Genomic DNA, 20,034 nt, shown 5'->3' with positions numbered 1-20,034 from the left:
TGCCTGGGCAAAACCTAAGTTCCTCAACCCAACCACATCCATACTTACCTACCTAACTAACTGTCTTCCTTTCGAAAGATAAATCGATCGCTTAAAATTTCAAGTTATCTTTTGCAAATTTTATTCTCCATTTACATCTTTTGTAACCTTTTAAAATATATATTTCCCTTTTTCAATTACAATTTTAAACTTGCCAGTGCTTTGGATCGTTTTGGATGTCACTTTACGCAATGTCTCATCTATGATGACATAATGCATTAGTGTATCTGATTTAGTTTCTATTTGGGATGATGGATCAGACGATTAATTAGTAGAAGAAATGAGAGTCAGACCCAGTAGATTTTTGTCTCATTTGTGAACATCTGATTAAAGTTTGATCTTATCTAAATTATGGTGCACATTGATTGTCCTGTTATCATGAAAAACATGAAGCATTTTTTGTGTATTGTTGTGTTTCATTGTTTTGTTTTGTACATTTTATTATGTTTTCTCCATATTTTCTTCCCACTAAATCTCACTTTCCCAACAGTAAACACATATAATGAAACTGAAAAGTTGAAAAGAGAGTGCTGTCTGGATGGTATGAAAGACATCCCTGTTGCATACACATGTGAGAGGCGGAGCAATTACATTTTGGACGGCCCAGATTGTGTTACAGCTTTCTTGCACTGTTGTAATGAGATACAAAAAGAGCAAGCTAAGCGAAGAGAAGAAATACTTCATTTGGCCCGCAGTAAGTGGGAAAGGGTTTGGGTGGGTTTGTTTTAGTCGTAATATTGTTATATTATGCCCACAGCCTCTCAACAACCATTTTACCAGTGCTTATTTTTGTGATTAGGTGAGGTGGATGATTATTACATGAGTAACAAAATAACAACACGGAGCAAGTTCCCTGAAAGCTGGCTTTGGTATGATCTCACATTACCTGAATGCCCTGGGGAAGATCCAAACTGGTGAGAGAACCACCAAAAAACCATACGCAAGAACAGAAAAGATCCACATCAACATTTATTAAAGGGATTTATGTGTTTTTATTCCAGTGGCAGCAGAGTCTTTCAGAAAAAATATGCATTGCCTGACTCTATCACCACATGGCAGCTGACTGGAATTAGTTTGTCAAAAACTCACGGTGAGGACCTGAGCTGTTTTTTTTTCAATGTATATATATTTATTTTTTGCTTTTTTTGTCAGAACCTTAGTACATTTAAATATTTTATATGACTGAACTGGATTTGATCAATTTCGTTAATCTGTTTGTTTCAGCCAGGTTCAATATTAACAAAACAAGCCAAATTCTAGATGTTTCATTCTTATCACTGGATGCTGTAAATCTCCACATTTAATCTGTCCTTAATTTACTTTAAATCAGTTTGAATATTTTAATACCAATTTCAATGTGCATGTTGTTCTGTGGAATAATTCTGTGGTCAGCATAGAACCAAATTCACGTTTGAGCCTTAAAAAGTTTAGATACAAATTTGTTTTTGCGTAGGAAATTATAAAACCCAGGCTGCACAGTTGGTAGAGCTGTTGCCTTGCAGCAAGAAGGTTCTGGGTTCGATGCCCGGCCCCGGTCTTTCTGCATGGAGTTTGCATGTTCTTCCTGTGCATGCGTGGGTTTTCTCCAGGTACTCCGGTTTCCAGTGGTGGAAAGTAACGAAGTACAAGTACTTCGTTACTGTACTTAAGTACAGTTTTCGTGTATCTGTACTTTACTTAAGTAGATTTAATAATGGGGACTTTCTACTTTTACTCCACTACATTTTACAGTAAGTATCTGTACTTTCTACTTCACTACATTTCTACAAAACTGTCGCGTTACTCGTTACATCCAAGTCGCGTTGCTCCTTTCTTCCGTTAAAATGTGACGTTCAAGGACTTAAGGTGGCGCCGTAAAATCCGAGCAATAACGTGACTTACTGTCTGTTGTCACCCATCGGCTCCACCTTTACTCGCACGCGGAGCTCCAGACATGCGCAGTGGTTTCCTCTGAGCGGGAGGAGATGTTTGTCTATAATATAATAGCGCTGCATAAATTGATATGGCGACATGTAAAATCAGCAGCGCTTCGCTTTCACAGACGGTGGGGACTTTGTCCAACTTTTAGCGTCACTTGGAAGGAAAGCTTAAAGAAAGGTAAGATCTGTGCTAGCAAAGCTAGCTGTACTGAGACACATGTTGCATCTGATGAAAAAAAGTCGTCACTCATGCACTGAAGTATTGTGTGGAGGTGTTGACTGAGGTGTCGCATTTATGGGACAACGCTGTGACCAAAGTCTGCAATATAGTGATATGACATTCAGGAACGATCCGATTCTTCTGGACGGATCTTTACTAAGTCCTAAGGACTGAAGCCTCACGCCTCACTGAGAGCCGTTCTTTGTTCTTGTGTACACTGCGGTACACAGTGTGCGGTAGACATTCATTTAATCGCTGAATAAGTAAAAGTTGAATGTTGGACAGTGTTCATAGTTGAACGTTATTTACCGTTAATTGCGATGTTTCAGTTGTGGTTTCTGACATATGCAATATGGGCAACCGCCCAGGGCGTTAGTTTTCTAGGGATAGCAGGAGACCTCCACTGATTGTAGCACAGCGATGAAAGCAAAACAGAATGAAGTGAGTTTTAATTGATACTGGTTAAATATATTTCAGCTTTAATATCTAGGTGTTTTTATGGGAATGTGGATCTTTCAGATCAATCTGAAAACCAATTTTGATAGGTAAACTTAATGTTATTGTGTCATTTAGCGCGGGGCGCTGGTCTTGGGTTCGGTGGTCTTGACTACAACTCTGCTGCATGGCTCCTTGGTTGCATGTCCTCCACCCCGCCCGCACCTTCTTTACATCCCCTTTCAGTTAGATTTCTTTCTAAATAAATGTGACTAATGAAGTTCATGCTATGTTAGGACAGGAGACAAAATGTTTCCATCCCTGAAATTATGATTCATAGAATCACATATCTAAGACTAAACTGTTACAGAGAATAAACACAATAAGAACATGTTTAATCTGTGGTAGTGTTAATTAAAATGGCACATTTCTGATGTATTAAAATTAAATGCGATCGGCACACTTTATGATATTAGCGATTAGGTAATGCATTCAGCGAGTACTTTTACTTTTAATACTTAAGTATTTTTAAAAGCCAGGACTTTTTTACTTTTACTTAAGTAAAATGTTAATGTGGTACTTTGACTTTTACTTAAGTACATTTTTGACTGTGTATTTGTACTTTTACTTAAGTAAATTTTTTGAATACTTTCTCCACCACTGCCGGTTTCCTCCCACAGTCCAAAAACATGACTGTCAGGTTAATTGGCCTCTCCAAATTGCCCCTAGGTGTGAGTGCATGCTTGTTTGTCCTGTGTGTCTCTGTGTTGCCCTGCGACAGACTGGCGACCTGTCCAGGGTGACCCTGCCTCTCGCCCGAAACGTTAGCTGGAGATAGGCATCAGCACCCCTTCCAACCCCACTAAGGGACAAGGGTGTAAGAAAATGGATGGATGGATGGAAATTATAAAACCCTACACAGGTTCGACACTTGAGGCTCCATAAAAAAGGGATGGAAAAAAATGGTCAAAAAAACACATAGGCAATGCTAATACATTAACACACAGCTGGAATCTACTAAAGCTTTTAAAGCAGTTAAGGCTTACCACTTACAGCAATAGTATGTAACTTTTAGTAAAAAGCATTTTAACATGTTTCACTATGTTGTGACAACAAAGTATGAGACAGATAATCTGAAAAAATTGCACTCCTCTGCCAAATACACTGTTATGTCAGAAACAGCTAATTATTGCCATGAGGAGGGTCTTACCGCTGTCAATCATCCTGGTGTGTCCCCCCCCCCCCTTGCTCTCTGCTACGCTACTGCTGGCTCACCTCAACAGAGCCTGACTGCTCAGGCTAGTTAGCATGGCCACTGATGATGGTGGATTAACAGTTTTCCTGTAATTATAAGTTTTTCTTTGCCATTGGCACATTAAGCAGCAAATACACAATTTGCATGAATTGAAAGCTCTAAGAGACTCCTCCTGGCTTCTGGTTGTTTCTGACCAGGAGCAGTGCATCTCTGCAGATGGCTGCAGGACCACTGGGAGGATGAGAAGCTTGATTTTCTTTTTTATTATTATTATTCACAGATTATCTTTCTCATACCATCCTGTCACGACATAGTGAGATATGTAATAAATATGAAAAGAAAAAAAAACATAGTTGTTATAAAAGTTGCATAATGAAGCTTTAACTAAATATTTTATTCATGTGCTAAATTAATTCTTCAGTACAGGTTGCTGTACAATTTTCCATTCATATATTGTTTTTATCAGTTTTTTCCAAATTTGTCCTCCCTTCTGTTTTTAAGGTATCTGTGTGGCAGAGCCATTAGAGGTCATTGTTAAAAAACCTTTCTTCATTGACCTCAGGCTACCGTACTCTGCTGTCCATGGAGAACAACTTGAAATTAAAGCAATTTTACATAACTACCATGATGATCCCGTCAGTGTGAGTATGTCTTGAACTTTACAGCCTGAACACCTCTATTGTAGTCCGTGCTACAAAGGACACGGTGAAAAAATTTATGAACTGAACATCAAATATGTCATCAAAATACCTATTTGACAGGATAATCTTAGTTTATTTCAAAGATTATTTACAAAATATGAGCAACAAAACCATTGCAATTGCAATATACTGGACTGAAAACAACATTATATCTTTGTTGCTTTTGTTCTATTATTGTATTATCTATTATTTATTGTATCTATTTTTTGAGACCTCTCTCTTATCATTGGCTTCTTCTTGTCTCTTTTAAGGTACGTGTGGACCTCCTTGAAGAAAAAGATGTGTGTAGCGCAGCCTATAAGCGGCAAAGGTTTCGGCAGCTAGTTAAGAGTTGGGGCCCAAACTACACGTGCTGTGCCATTCATTATTATCCCAATGAAGGAAGGGGAAGTCAAAATTACGGTTAAAGCAGCTGTTACGGATTCAGATATAAACCTCTCAGACGGAATTGAGAAAAAATTACGGGTTGTGGTAAGTGAGAAAGACTAATGTGGTTTCTGAGTTTAGGATGCTTTATTAGAACTGTTTTTCTCAAATTATGAAGATGTTCTGTCTCTGAAGATTTTTGTTTTTTATTCACATTGTTGTTTGGATTACTTTACTATTTTTTCAGCCTAAAGGTGTATTGAAAAAATCCATTAAAAATGTACTACTTGCCCCTGCTGAGAAAGGTGTTGGTAAGTGTGTCCTCAAAATGAGAGCAATTTAAAAAATCTACCACATTTCTCTAATTGAATAAATGTTTCTTTTATTAGGTGGTAGACAAGACGAAACTATAAATAGTGGGATTTCTCAAACAGAGCTCGTTCCAGACACACCTTTGAATACACACATCTTTGTCACAGGTAAGACACCGTAAACAGAAAGTATTTACACAGTATTTAAGCACAAAGTGATCCACATGGGATAACAGTATTTTTACATTGAAATATGAGCAAAACATTTTTATTATTGGTTTACCTGCAAAGCTCATACTCCACCTTTGTCTGAGCCACCTGCAGTGTGTGCTTACTGCTTTTAGGAGGGCAGGTCAGCTTAATTTTATTTTATTTCTAAATAATTTAAGAATGTTTGTGTACCTCTCCTGCTCACAAAGGACGGGAACAGATGAGTTCACTATTGGAGAATGCTATTAGTGGAAAATCCATGGGAACACTGATCAAAGCACCTGGAGGCTGTGGAGAGCAGAACATGATCTCCATGACCCTGCCGGTCATTGCTACGTTGTATCTAGACAAAACCAACCAATGGGAAGCTGTAGGCTTTCAGAAACGAGCGGAAGCTCTCCAACACATCAAAACTGGTATGCTCATTAATTATTTCTTTCTGTGAACATCAGAATGAAGAAATATGCAGACATTTGAGCCATCACTTACCCACTAAGAGTGACTTTGTAGATTTAATAGCTGATTAAGATTTAATACCTGCCATCAAATATTTAACATTTTTCTTTTATGCAGGTTACAAAAATGAATTTGCTTACCGTAAAAACGATGGCGGATTTGCTGTATTTCCTGATCGTCCAAGTGGCACTTGGTAAGGAACCTGTTTGTATAACTCACAAATGTTTGCAATTATTGGTTTTGTACTTATTGGTTTTGAATATAAAATAAACCTGCTGTGTTCTTGACACTTTTTAGGTTGACTGCCTATGTTGCCAAGGTCTTTGCTATTGCCCGTGGTCTTGTGGAAGTGGACAAAAATGTCATCTGCGAGGCTATTCAATTTCTTATTGTCAAAGCAAAGAACCCTGCTGGAATATATAGGGAGGTTGGAGATATGATTCATTTTGAAATGATTGTAAGCTTTTTGATTTAGTTAAAGTAGTCCTTAAATCTTGTTTGAAGCAAAAACCAGAGAAATCAATCAAATTAATGCATATCTATATTATACTTGTCCACATCTGTAGGGTGATGTGGCTGGTAGAGATTCACATGCCTCCATGACGGCTTTTTGCCTGATTGCCATGCAAGAGTCCCGATCAATATGTTCTGACATTCAAGTAGGTACCTCACCACAATTATTTATAGCACAATATGGCAATGCAATCAAGAAACTAAGGCTAAAAGTACAACATCACATTTTATTCTATCTTTTTTGCAGCATCTGAATGACTATATTTACCAATCAGTAACTTACCTGGAACAACATCTTCCCCAACTAACCAACCCCTATGCTGTTGCAATAACATCATATGCTTTGGCGAACGAAAACAAGCTGAACAAAGATATTCTCTACCAGTATGCTGCTCCAGGTAGTGCTGACTAAGCATCTGCTTATTTCATGATAATTATTTATCAAGTATGGTGTAATGACTTGGGCTTTTTGGGTATTTCTTTCATAGACAAATCCCACTGGCCTTCATCCACAACCCATGAAAACACACTGGAAGCGACTGCATATGCTCTCCTTGCCCTTGTCAACAACAGGGTGAGCACATCTTTACAGTGACATACGCCAGAGTGTTTGCAGAAAAGTTATGACCGACGTGACTCATGAGAAAACTCAGGAGAGGGGTTTATTACAGAGGTTGCCAAACTGTGGGGCGTGCCCCCAAGAGGTGGGGGGATGCCGTGCCATTGCAGGGGTGCAGGAAACAAAAACAAAATGTTGAACGTTGTATGTGCTGGGGGGGAGGAGATGGGTTTGAGTGGTTGGAAGAGTACAACAGGGGCGGGGGCGGAGGGGGCAGGAGAAAAAGTTTGGGGACCACTGGTTTATGAAACAAGAAACAGGAGTGAACTCTGGAGTTGTAATGCTTGGTTTGTGTTGAATGGAGAAGAAGAGGCGGCAGACTCTCTAAGATAGCCAAAAACTCACAACCACACTGGTACACTGAATTACACAGTGTTTGTCCTTTAATAAGCATACTCTTCATCAACCTTACATCGCCCAGTTGAACGGCTGCTATATAATCAAACTGTAGCATGTTTCTCCCACTCTGTGGAGACATACAGAGATTATAAAGGAATGAATATGAAAATATTACAAACATTATATATACATTATATACATAGAATATAAAAGAAACTTAGAATCCATAACCAAATTAAAGCTAAAAGGTTACAAAACTACCCTTATTTCTATAAAGGTGGACAATTTAAGTTTTTTCATTTATTGGTTAGTAATTTTGTTTGTGGGGCCTGGGGGTGATAAACTTGAGTTGCTAAAACTATTTGCTTATTATCTTCCTGTGTGACCCTAGAGCTTTAGTAACTTTATTACTGAGGCCATCGCTCTTTCGGTCATGTAGTGGTTGTAATATGCAATACAGTAAAATAGAGTTATTTTAAGTTATCGAAGGACACTGAGGTTTTTTTTTATTTTAAAACATTAAAGTCTTTTGTCTTTTATCCAAAGTCCTTTACAGAGGCAAAACCTATCGTAAGATGGCTCAGCCAACAGCAAAAGTCTGAAGGAGGCTATGGATCAACGCAGGTAACACTGAAGTTTTCCCCATTCAACTTAAATATCTGTATTGAGTCTGGTTTGTTAGCATGGTGGTCATCTGTTGGTAACATGGTCCTGATCCTCCAGGCCACAATTATGGTATACCAGGCTGTAGCAGAGTACTGGGCAAACGCTGAAGAACCTAAATATGATCTGAATGTGGACATTACCTTACCAGGCAGGACAAATCTTCTCAAGTATAATTTCTTCCAAGGAAGTCATTATGCAACAAAATCCGACAAGGTAGGAATATGTTCATATTTTCAAGTATATGTTTGTGTATCACAGTGCTGGGGAGAAATCTTGGCCCATTCCTTTTGACAACATTGTAAAACAAAATGAACTGAAACAAACATATGTTTTTGCACAACTGATTTGCTCCCTTTCTATGAGATTATGTCCCTTCTGTGATTTTTAGGATCGCTAAGAGTGTTTGGATTTCTTGGTGTTTAGTAAATGCATGGTTTATGTATCACCTGAAAATGGCAGCTCGACTCAATTCATTTGCTTGTTACATGGAAAAAACAAGAAGTTCAGCAGTGAACAGTCATTCAATGAATTGTGCTTCAGCAGCTAAAACCAAATCTTCAGTTATGACATGTATTTCAGTATAAAGCCGTTGCTTTCTAAACGTTTTAATGATTACCAGCATTGCAATGGGATGTATTTAATGTTAACTATTATTTGCCCATTTTACAGTTTCCAGGCATAAACAAGAATGTAAAAGTTACAGCCACAGGAACAGGGGAAGCTACTTTAAAGGTAAACGTGAAGTTGGTCCAGTTCTATTTTTAATTATTCAAATGTTCTTCTGAATACGTAGACGGCATAAGAGGGCGTTTTAAGAGGAAAACAGATCTGACCTTCTATTAGTGTCTGGGATATTTTCTTTGCACACTTTTTGCCCCTTAATCAAATAATAGCTCTAGCTGACCATGCACACCCATTTTTGGTCACAGAATACATATATCCTGATTACTATGCTTTCTTGAACAAGATAATGGGTTCACTCTTTTTCAGCAGGCTCTCTAGTTCTTAATTCAACAGGGCACATAAGGAATGTAGGATGTAAATCAGCAGCAAATGCATGATTAGTTTCAACGCAAACCAAAATACCTGAGTAATACTTCTGAAACTGTGTTGAATTTATGTCAGGAGGAACTGGGGCAGTTTTGAAGGCAAAAACAAGTCCAACTCTGTATGAGAGCGTTGTAACTCAGAAAGTAGCCAGTGAGTGTCCCAAGTTATGCTATACAGAGTTTAATTATTCGGATTAAATTAGTGAAAAATGACATCTTCAGTGATATTCTATTTTTAACATTTTATTGAGATACAACTGTATTCACATCTAACTGAATATGTAAACAATTTTTGCTTGAAGGCTTTGAAATGCCACCACATTTTACTCAATTGATTTTCTAAACACACATGCACCCACGCACCAGTCGACCAGTTTTAAAGTGCCCGAGATAAAACATATCACCACACGGGATATTGTTGTTGCTGAATCAAAACCATGGAGGAATTCACTAACTTGGATTTATTCAAATACTGAAACATTTATATTGTTCTGCTTTTAAAGAGCTTTTGACTTCTGAAGCTTATGATATATTACATAGGTAACTATATATAACAACATGTCAAGAAAACAGACGTAACCTAATGACAATATTTATTAATTGTTTATTTGTCATTTACCTAAACTTATTTTAAAAATAATGTGTCCTATAGATGGTATCATTCTATTATGCAATGCCTAAAGAAGATGTAAATGACTGCACAACGTTCAACCTGACTGTGGAGCTTACAGCAGGTACATTATTTACGCTTAATTTTCTGGTTTTGGGGCGTTTTGAGTTGTCTATATTGTTTTGAGAGCAAATCAATATTTACTGTACACCATATTTACTCTTTCAGAACCGAGCAATGATGAGAAGAGCTCATACAGGCTGACGCTAGAATTTTTGTGAGTAGAACCTGAAACCGTTGCTAACCCGGGTTAAAATCATGCTTATATCATAAACTCTGACGTCGCATTTGTTCGTTGTCTGTTATCTCTAAAAGCACTTTTTCAAAATGTCCCTGGATGGATTTGTATTTTTTTTGTACAAGAGTAATGAACGCTGTTTGATTTTTAAAATCATGTTCATTTCAGGATGCTATCCAGAGACGTAGATGTTATTTTTCTGAAAAAAAGTTTAAAGTGGTGTGTTTTTATTTTTCACTTATGCAGCTTTAAGAGCAGAGAACGCAATGCAACAATGTCTATTTTGGATATTGGTTTGCCAACTGGGTTCAATTTTGATAAAGAAGACCTGGACAAAGTATGAGCTTATATGCACACAAACATAGTCATGGTATTTTACAGTTAATTTATTTCTTTTCATGATGTAATCTTTGTGTGTATAGATGTCAAAAGGACCCTCACGGCTTTTTTCAAAGTATGAGTTTGACAAAATTTTGACAGATAAAGGCTCACTGATCATTTACCTCGACAAGGTAAGTTACACTTTTGTCTTTTACTTTGTATAAGAGAGTGGTTAAACAAAATTTTGAAGATTGAACTAGCACTAGTTGTCTATAATCTCACCTAATTTATCACACACTTTCTTATGGTTCCCTGAATCTTGACATGCCAAAGAACACATTTTATCTGGGCATAAACTTGAGGAAGAGAATAACAATTCCAGAAGGCATCAAGTCTTGTCACATATGACATATTTGCTTCAGCTACGATTCACCCTTGTTTTTCATTGTGCATGTGTGTTGGGATGCAGGGAGTATAATTAACAGAATTGCACTGCATCAGGACAGAAAGTCACTTTTGTTGATTTTTTTTATTCTATAATTTCTGGCTGACCACTAGGGGATGATAGTTGGCAATGCTTTATACTTAATCTATGAGTACCAGCAAATGGTCAACAAACATATATAAATTATGCAGACTAACAGCCACCTCAAGGAACTCAGATGGATAAATTTCACTTGATAAAACATCTGAATATCACAGCATTGCATAAAAATGATATTATTATTTAATTCAAATGTGCGGTACTGTACTGTGTCTCCAATCCTTATCGTTGTGATATGGAAATTTTTTAGCATGCAACCAAAAATGTGAAGCTGTCTGCCTCACGTCAAATATGTCATTTGTCATTTAACTATTATGAGCAACATTTTCCAGTTTGGCAAATGTAGCTCAAAGGTTTTTGCTAACATTGTTATCCAGTTTACAGAGCTTTTCATAAAGATGCCTGCACAGAGTTTAGGATGTTTGCAGTAGAGTCTGTTGAAAGTAGTTCAAAAAGAGACTTAAGGAGAGACTCAAAAGAGACAAAAAGAGACTCACATTAAGGAGAAATTTTCAACAAAACCTTAATTGCCCAAAATGGGATTCTTGTTGGACAAAAGGGCAAATCCTACATGGTTATATTAATTCCTCTTGCATTTATCATGAATTTAACTCCACAGCTTTATCTTTGTTGGCTAAATCCTCCACAGGTTTCTAACACACAGCCGGAGATGATCTCTTTCAGGATCCATCAGGAGGTCAAAGTGGGCATGTTGCAGCCAGCTGCTGTGTCTATCTATGAATACTATGACAGTGAGTCCCCAAGACATAGAAACATATGCAGACACTCATGTCTGTGTGCCTTTTCTAAACAGCAGTTAAATTGTGTTTCAGTATCATAATATCTTAGCTAAGTTTCTCGTTGTCATTGCTAACCCAACAGCAATGACAAGTTGCTCTTGGGTTAGCAAAGACCTAACAGCTAAATGACCCAACATTTAGCTGTTGGGTCATTTAGCTGTTGCATTTATGTTCACTTTTTATTAAAGTTTTTTTTTTCTCTCCCTCTGGCACCAACTATGGAAATTTTCTGGAGGCACAATGATGTTTGCATAATAATTTGTCTTTTTAGTTTAAATGAAAGGTAAGACAGGTTCAGTGTGAAGCTTCTGTCATTCAGACAAAAAGTGATTCATTATTGTGCAAAATGTTCTTTGTTGTTTTTTTCTTTATAACCTGAAACGTAAATTTAAGAAATATGGATATTTTTGATAGAAAAATAAATCTTGGTCATACAGGTAAATTTTAACTTCAACATGACCTCTCCAAAACTATTCATTTGCTCACAGGACGGGACCAGAGGAATATTCAACTCAGAAATATTTTAGTTATCCCAAATGAAAATTAAATGTAACTCATCCTATCCAAATATAGTGTAATGACTGTAGTCTAACAATCATTTAACTATAGGACAGTCTAATTATTGTCTTAACATGCTGACAACTCAATGTGTGTTTGATTTCTTTTTTTTTTTAGGGAAACCTTGTAAGAAATTCTACCGCCCTGGGCGGGAAACTGGAGAGCTGCTGAAGCTTTGTCGCGGTCAAGAGTGTGCATGTGCTGAAGGTAACCAAGCTGCATGTCGAAAGATTCTCCTGTGTTTCTTTAGTTCGAGTCAGAAAAGCAACATTAACAGACAGTCAGAAATCACAAACACAGAAATCTGAATGTAATTCTGTTTATTTGAAGGGTGTTAGGGTTGATGACCAAAATTCCCTTTAAACATCTTTTATGGAGACTAAGTTTCAACAAGAGTGCATTTTATAAATGGAAAAAACAAGAAAATCAATATTGATAAAAAACATTTTTTATTTCCTACATTGTCTCTCTTGTGCGTAAAAGAAAAGGAATCCTTTCAGTTTTTTCTGGTTATCTTTCTTCAAAGTAAAGATGCAATAGATTAGGAGCTACACTTCCATAAAAAAAATAAAATGTTTCTACTTTTATCTATTATATTTTACATTTTGTCAAAAATAAAGGAAGATGTTTATTTATGTCCTGTTGTCCCAGGAAAGATCATTTGTTTGTTTTGAACAATAAAGGACAACACATTCCTAAAAAAAAACAAAAAACATTGAGTGATCCATAAGCCTTTCCTAGCCCAAACTAGAAGTATATGAATGTATTATATTTTAAGATTTAAATGTGGCTGGCAATGACAAAACCAAGATAACTGTTACCTTAAGTTGTTGAAAAACTGCTTTATATATCAAATACAAATGAAAAGAAACTTGACTTTGTATCATAGCCGAATCTGATGCCTTGAACTTGGCCTCTGTCTCTTCAAACTGTGTAAGTATATATCTGGTTACTTACAAAATGTAAAACTAAATAATGAAGGTTTTTGCGCCCCACACTTATTATCAGAAAGATCTCTGGCTTTTAAATCTTAATCATTTCAGACTAGCTAAAGCTTTTTCAAAAGTGTCAAATATATAACTTGCAATGAACAGAAAGCATCAAGAACAACAGATACGCAAATACCTATGCAATACTGAAGGGTTTTTATCATTCAAGATGTGTGATAATTTTAGGTTTTTTCTTCCAGAGAACTGCAGCATGCAGAAAAAGGAGAAAATCGGCAATGATGAGCGTACTGCAAAGGCTTGTGAAGTTTCATTAATGCACAAAATAGACTTTGGTAAGAGTGAGTGAATGAATGTTTGCGTGAGTTAAGAGTGAGTGAGCACCAGCTCAAGCTAAGCTAACAGTTTTCCCATTTTTTCCCCAGTGTATAAAGCAAGAGTGGAAGACTTTGTTAATTCTTGGTCCACTGACATTTATACTGTACGAATAGTGGAAGTAATCAAGGAAGGTAGGTGAATGAAGATGATATTTGTGTGTTCATTTTCATTATATTTAGAATGTCCTTAAACATGTATTGTACATAGTTTCTTCTTCACATTGTGTTAGATTCATGTAGTTGTTGGCCACGCAAAGTGCTTTCATACTCATAACAATAATACTTGTAATTTACACTTCTCTTTGTTGACTAAAGTGTCTTTTGAATAAGGAGATCATGACTAATCACTGTTTTCCTGCGGTTTACATTTGGAACAACAAGGACCCATTTTTCTTGACAATTCCAGTGTTAAGAAATGAAATATTATTTAACCTTCTTGCTCGTTCTGTATTCTCGTCCAGGTCCAGAATCCACTTGTGCAATAGTGAAACCATTTACAACACAAAGATGAGCCAAACAAAGCATCGCAGCTCAAATACAATTAAACATTTAATAAACATTGCAGAACATAAAACTGACACAATGCATCGTAGAAAAGACAAAGCGATCAACACACATAATTACCTGCCAAAAACAATCTGCTTGAACAAAGGAAAAATTGCAAAGCAGGGCGCCGGCCGGGTCTACAGGAACCCTCTCGCCTTCTCTCTCTCTCTGCTATCCTAACCATAGACATGACTCAAAACCATTAGCTTATATGTAAAACAGGGGTGTGCCTCTAGCGGAGGAAGATTTACAAGCGACTGTCTTGGGGACAAGCCATTTTACTGCTCGTTAGAAATCCATCCATCCATCCATCATCCATTTTCTTACACCCTTGTCCCTCAGTGGGGTCGGGAGGGTTGCTGGTGCCTATCTCCAGCTAGCGTTCCGGGCGAAAGGCGGGGTCACCTGGACAGGTCGCCAGTCTGTCGCAGGGCAACACAGAGACACACAGGACACACAACCACACACACTCACACCTAGAGGCAATTTAGAGAGACCACTTAACCTGACAGTCATGTTTTTGGACTGTGGGAGGAAACCGGAGTACCCGGAGAAAACCCACGCATGCATAGGGAGAACATGCAAACTCCATGCAGAAAGACCGGGGCCGGGAATTCTTGCTGCAAGGCAACAGCTCTACCAACTGCGCCACTGTGCAGCCCCGCTTGTTAGAATCAGTCTTTATCTATACCCAGAGAGAAACCTTGCATCAATAAGACATATTTATTATCCTCCTTTTTTTAGAGTTTGGGTCACAGAGAGGCTGAGGGCAATAATTTAGCCCTGCAGATATGAGTTCGCACACAAACCAAGATTGTTTTAAAATCTAAAAAAAATCTACAGACTGAGTTATTTTAATTCAACTGATGGTGTTATGTTTTTAAAAGAAGGTTAGTTTTCAAACTCAGATAATTAAGCTAATAATTCCAACACTAGGAAACATAACATCCATGTGTTTTCATCTGAATTCAAAAGCAGCTGCAAGAAAACAAAAATTCATCTAAACCTTTGCATATGTACGGTCAGAGTAAGAAATCACTGACAAGTGTGTAACAATTTGAACTGTTACAAGCACAGATGGAAGAGGGAAGTTTACCAAAGTTTAGCTCATTCTTACATCCTGACCAGATCTAAAGCAGACATGGTGAACGTATCTAAACACTCAGAATAAAGTACTGTAATATTAACAGTTTTAAAAAAGAGCAGTTTGGAGGCCATTTTGACAATAAAATGAATGGAAATGGATTTTTCTGCTAAAATCTGGGACTTGTATTTAAAATCTTAGTAAAGCAAATAGGATTCAACTTTGAGAATCAATCGTTGGAGTGACTGGAGAATAGATCTGTATTTTAGCAAGTTCCCATTCATTTCATGATTATACTTTTAACATCTATTGTCTTCTTGGGCAATCATTTTACCCGCAGGAACAGATGAGCAGGCAGAAGGTAAACTTCGTAAGTTCCTCGGCTATCGTCACTGCAGAGCAGCTCTAGATCTGACTCCAGGCCAAACCTACCTGATCATGGGCTCATCCAAAGACATTCGTATCGACAACCAAAACCGACAGTGAGTTTGTTCCCTTGCATATCTCTGTGAACCTGGGCCATGCAAATTTAAATATCATTTATTGATCTAATTCACCTGTCAAGAAAAGTTATTTTTACTCAGTAGCAACAGTAAGAAAAAGGACGAAGACAGTGAAAACACTTATTGTTTTCCGATAATAACTGAGTCATAAAGCTGGTATGTTCAGACCAAAAACATGCTTTTTAATTATCAGATGCATTTAATGCTGTTACAGTCAGCTCAGAAACGGAATATAATGATGTATCTCTCTGAAAATTACCAGACAGGCAAGATTTGCACAGTAAGCTGTCTATTAACAAAACATTTTGCTTAAATGTGGTAATCCTGAAGCTCTGTTTTTGCACAAGACAATATTACTTAGAAATCTGTCTCACTGCATTTGCTGAGTTACTGTAATAAACCTTTCTTCTGATAATGGCTGTGTAATTTTGGCTTTGCTCTGCTCAGATATCAGTATGTGTTTGATGAGAAAACCTGGATTGAGTACTGGCCCCGTGCAGAAGAATGCCAGGTGGAGAAATACCGCCCTACCTGCTTGGGCTTCGAAGAATTGGTTGATCAGCTCCAAGTCTTTGGATGTCAGACGAAATGATACAGTAAATATAATTCTACTCTGATATTCTGAGATAACATATAATTTTGTGATATTTTCCCTTGTGAAATGTAAGAATGTTGATTTCAGCTACTGCACTTCATATAAAATGCCTTGTAAAGGAAGCTTCTTAATTTCTGGTTTTGTGTCAAACTGTTGATTTCCATGTCACTCTGTTGCCCTTTCCTTTGCCAAGAATGAAAATGTGTTTTGAAATATTTGTCACAACTTGTCAAAACATGATTTCTCTAGCATTAAATTGAATATATTTGGTAACTGCTATACTGTATATCAAATTAATCACGTAGTGTGCCTTGAAACTGTGATTGACTGTATTTACAAGGAAACATTTCTGACAACATTGATCATTGATAGGCAGAATAAACCATAGTAATTGTTTATAAGTAAATAAATGAAGACATCAGTTAATAATAAAGACAAGTTGCATTTTGAAACATGCTTTTATCTGAAATTGAAATGACTTACATCACCCATTTGTATGCATGCTTTGAAAGGAAATGAATGACTTGGAATGTTGTTGAAATATCTGATGTACTATTATGGCATAACTGGAATAAATGACCAACTAAAAGATGTGTTTCTGTCAAGATGATTGAAAAGTGTGAACCAGCTGCTGGGGGTTAGGGTTAGGTTTGTGAACGGACACAACAACACAACAAATTAGCCAGACAGTCACAGTGACGAGGCCTCAATCTTTGTTGTGTTGCATCTTTGGTATTCACCTTAGAGTCATATGTTACAGTAAAACTGGTAGAAAATTCAGTTGCATGACCTTCAAATATTTGTACAACGAGTGCATGGGTGGGTGGATGTGTGTGAGTTTGCGTGGGTAGGTGAGTGCATGCAGGTAAGTCTGTTTGCGTTGAGTGGGTGGATGTTTGGCAATGTGTCCCCAGGGCCTTGGTTCAGCCAGCAGGATTAACAAACTGAGGAAAAAGCGTATACTCTGAGTTAACCTACTCGGCTCTCTTGTACTCAGATCTTTTGGTTTCACACAGGTTTATATACAATTAAAAGATGATTCATGTTTCCTAATTAACAAATTTATGATTATCCAATTTAAAAGTATTGCCAAATATGACGCAAAAGGTATAAATACTGAGATGCCACAAATTTAGCAATGTTTTTCTGTTATTGGAGCATCAATAGCTCTGCAGTAACTTTTCTGATGGAGCGATCAGCTACCATGAGCCCATCCTACTTCCTAATCAGTTAGACTCATGTGGTCATCCTGCTGCAAGCAGCCTGCAGCCAGAGCAGAGACCAGACAGATTCCTCCCCGGGTCCAGATTTCAAATTGAAAAAAAAAAGAAAACTGGAAAAACATGATCGATTTATACAGCTTATTATCTGTGAAAAAAGTTGATGTGTGCTATAGTTACAATTTAAGTAGCTGCAAGGTGGACATTGGACCTTTAAATGTTTTTTGTGGGGGTTTTTTTGTTCCTTTAATTATAGTAGGCTTGTTGATGAGGTTCTTTGCCAGGAATTGACTGAGCAAAGAAGGGTAAATCAGCACATGAGTCTGAATCTCAATTATGTGGAAAATTAGGGTGAAAAGTGATTTTTTTTTTTTTTTTTAAAAAGACAAGATGTAATGTCAAAAAAATATTTTTTTTTCTTAAGGAACTTTGAGACAAGAACTCTATATTAAAGTTGGTAATGAGAGAGGGAGAAAACGTGGGGGGAAAATGTAAACGAACTGCAACTCAAACCTGTGACTGACTAGAGCAGTGTTTCCCAACCCTGGTCCTCAAGGCACACTGACCTTTTATGTTTTAGATGTTCCCCTGCTTCAACACACCCCATTCAGATGATTGCAATTCAGCAAAACCCTGTTAATCAGCCATCAATTGCAATAATGTGTGCTGATGATGCAGGGGAGCATCCAAAACATGCAGGTCAGTGTGCCATGAGGACCAGGGTTGGGAAACACTGGACTAGAGGACCGAGGCCGTTATTGCATTTTTTTGTGTGTCTTAAGCACTAATGACATCTGCAAACACTGATGGACGACAAAATTGCTTCTCTTGGCCCACTGGGGGTTGATTTTGGTTTCAATAAATGATTTGATGGCACTCTGGAAAGCACTATGGTTGTGTGCAAGCTGTGCAAAAAGGAGTTAGCCTATAAAAGGAGCTATTCAAGCCTAAAATACCAAATAAATGCCAAACATGTTGCAGCAACGCAGACCAGTTTAAAATGGCTTCCACGCCACCGAACCTCGGATACACGCACGCTAATGTTAGCGACCACAGTTCACGTTTAGCTACATGAATGATCAGGGTTTCCTGAAACACTTGACAGTTGAATTTCTATAACAGCATTTTGCACCAATCTGATGGTAGAATAATCTATAGTATAAATAAATAATTTCCTTGGTGTGCTCATGTATCTATTTATTCAATAATTTTGCAGCAAAAGTGGATTTTGAATTGAAACTGTTGCTTATTTTAGCAATGTAGAGTTTTCAGCTAAAATGAGATTAATTGCAATTTATTGATTAATTACAGAAAGTGCAAATAACCTGATTAAATGTTGTAATTGAGTCACACCACTACACAAAAAACCTGTAGAGGGGAGCGGGCCTCAAGTTACAACTTACAACAAGATGGTGCTTCATGACTTCATAATTTACCCGTCATAAGACTTTGACTTGAACATTTATTCCAGTATGTTGCTCATTTTATCAACATACGTTTTGTACAGTACAACAGTCTCATGTACACTTATCAAAACACATAGGGTATGGCAGTCACCGGACTGAATTTAACACAGCTTTTATATACAATCTTGCCAATGTGTAAGTGGGTGAGACAGAAGAAATGGGAGGAACCAATGGCAGCTGTTTTTAACGGAGCCACAGAGTGAGCGAAGCCACTCGGAGCAGGATGGGACCAGGCAGGAGGATGCATTGGCTCCAGCTCCGGCTGATCGCCTGCCTTGCGTTTTTCTCTCTTTTCTCTCCAGCTGCTGGATCTCCGACGTAAGCAGGCCTCCCGTTCATATTCACATATTTCTATTTAACCACTTTTCAACAGTAAATTTAGATGACACGTATGTCTATTATGTCGAGTTGGTGTCTCGTTTTTAATCATGATAAGTCATCTGCTGCTCCAACACATCAGGCTAACATTTGTTGTCGCATTCGAAGCATATTTAGAGTTTAATAAATAGGATATAAGCTATTTTTACTCTTTTTTTTTTATAGTGGCGTTTCTGCCAGTTGCTTGTGTTGGTACTTTTATTATAAAAATGTTTTTCAGGATGCGAATGTCTCAGTTTTGCATTTATTGAAAACTTTCTGAAATGGTAAAGACTGAAGGTGTTTTTTTTTGTTGCGCAGAATGGATAACATTTACTCTTGTTTTAATTTTGTAGACTTTTTTATTATTTTTTTAAGTTTTAGCCGTTGCCTCACACAGACCATTTAACATCAATTAACACTCTTTTAACATGTTTTAGTCCCTGATTTTCTCGCAGTAACAGGATGTCAAAATTAAAATTGGGTCAGAAGGTTTGTTTGAGTTGTATCTTCTGACAAGATACAGCACTTTGGTTAATAATCTATGAGAAAATTGGAGCACATCTTGTTTTGTATTTACTTAGAGATGAATTTCACCAGACTTAAAGGACAGAATACAGACTAGTGATAAAACATTTTGTTGATCTAATCAATACTGGATCAAGGTCACGATCAGAAATGCCGACTACACAACAACATGGGGAGATGTT

At 37.3% G+C, this 20,034-nt stretch overlaps 1 protein-coding gene across 1 annotated transcript in view; it reads left to right on the top strand.

Annotated features, from left to right (window-relative positions):
- The window catches only part of LOC103476998 (uncharacterized), a 51,047-nt gene that overhangs the window by 8,642 nt on the left and 22,371 nt on the right, over window positions 1–20,034 (top strand). Inside the window, 27 exon segments of the mRNA XM_081612444.1 lie at window positions 530–733; window positions 839–953; window positions 1,041–1,129; window positions 4,370–4,509; window positions 4,821–4,895; window positions 4,897–5,040; window positions 5,183–5,246; window positions 5,325–5,414; window positions 5,666–5,872; window positions 6,030–6,105; window positions 6,210–6,369; window positions 6,479–6,571; window positions 6,673–6,823; window positions 6,914–6,999; window positions 7,930–8,007; window positions 8,107–8,262; window positions 8,719–8,781; window positions 9,751–9,832; window positions 9,937–9,985; window positions 10,253–10,343; window positions 10,429–10,518; window positions 11,521–11,623; window positions 12,347–12,436; window positions 13,419–13,511; window positions 13,602–13,685; window positions 15,524–15,665; window positions 16,134–16,254. Coding sequence (XP_081468570.1) covers window positions 530–733; window positions 839–953; window positions 1,041–1,129; window positions 4,370–4,509; window positions 4,821–4,895; window positions 4,897–5,040; window positions 5,183–5,246; window positions 5,325–5,414; window positions 5,666–5,872; window positions 6,030–6,105; window positions 6,210–6,369; window positions 6,479–6,571; window positions 6,673–6,823; window positions 6,914–6,999; window positions 7,930–8,007; window positions 8,107–8,262; window positions 8,719–8,781; window positions 9,751–9,832; window positions 9,937–9,985; window positions 10,253–10,343; window positions 10,429–10,518; window positions 11,521–11,623; window positions 12,347–12,436; window positions 13,419–13,511; window positions 13,602–13,685; window positions 15,524–15,665; window positions 16,134–16,254 — 2,936 coding nt within the window.

Source organism: Poecilia reticulata, chromosome 1, assembly GCF_904066995.2.
Source record: "Poecilia reticulata chromosome 1, P_reticulata-male-v2, whole genome shotgun sequence".
NCBI lineage: Eukaryota > Metazoa > Chordata > Actinopteri > Cyprinodontiformes > Poeciliidae > Poecilia > Poecilia reticulata.
The sequence above is the reverse complement of the archived record's forward strand: the minus strand, read 5'-3'. Positions and strand labels throughout refer to the sequence as shown.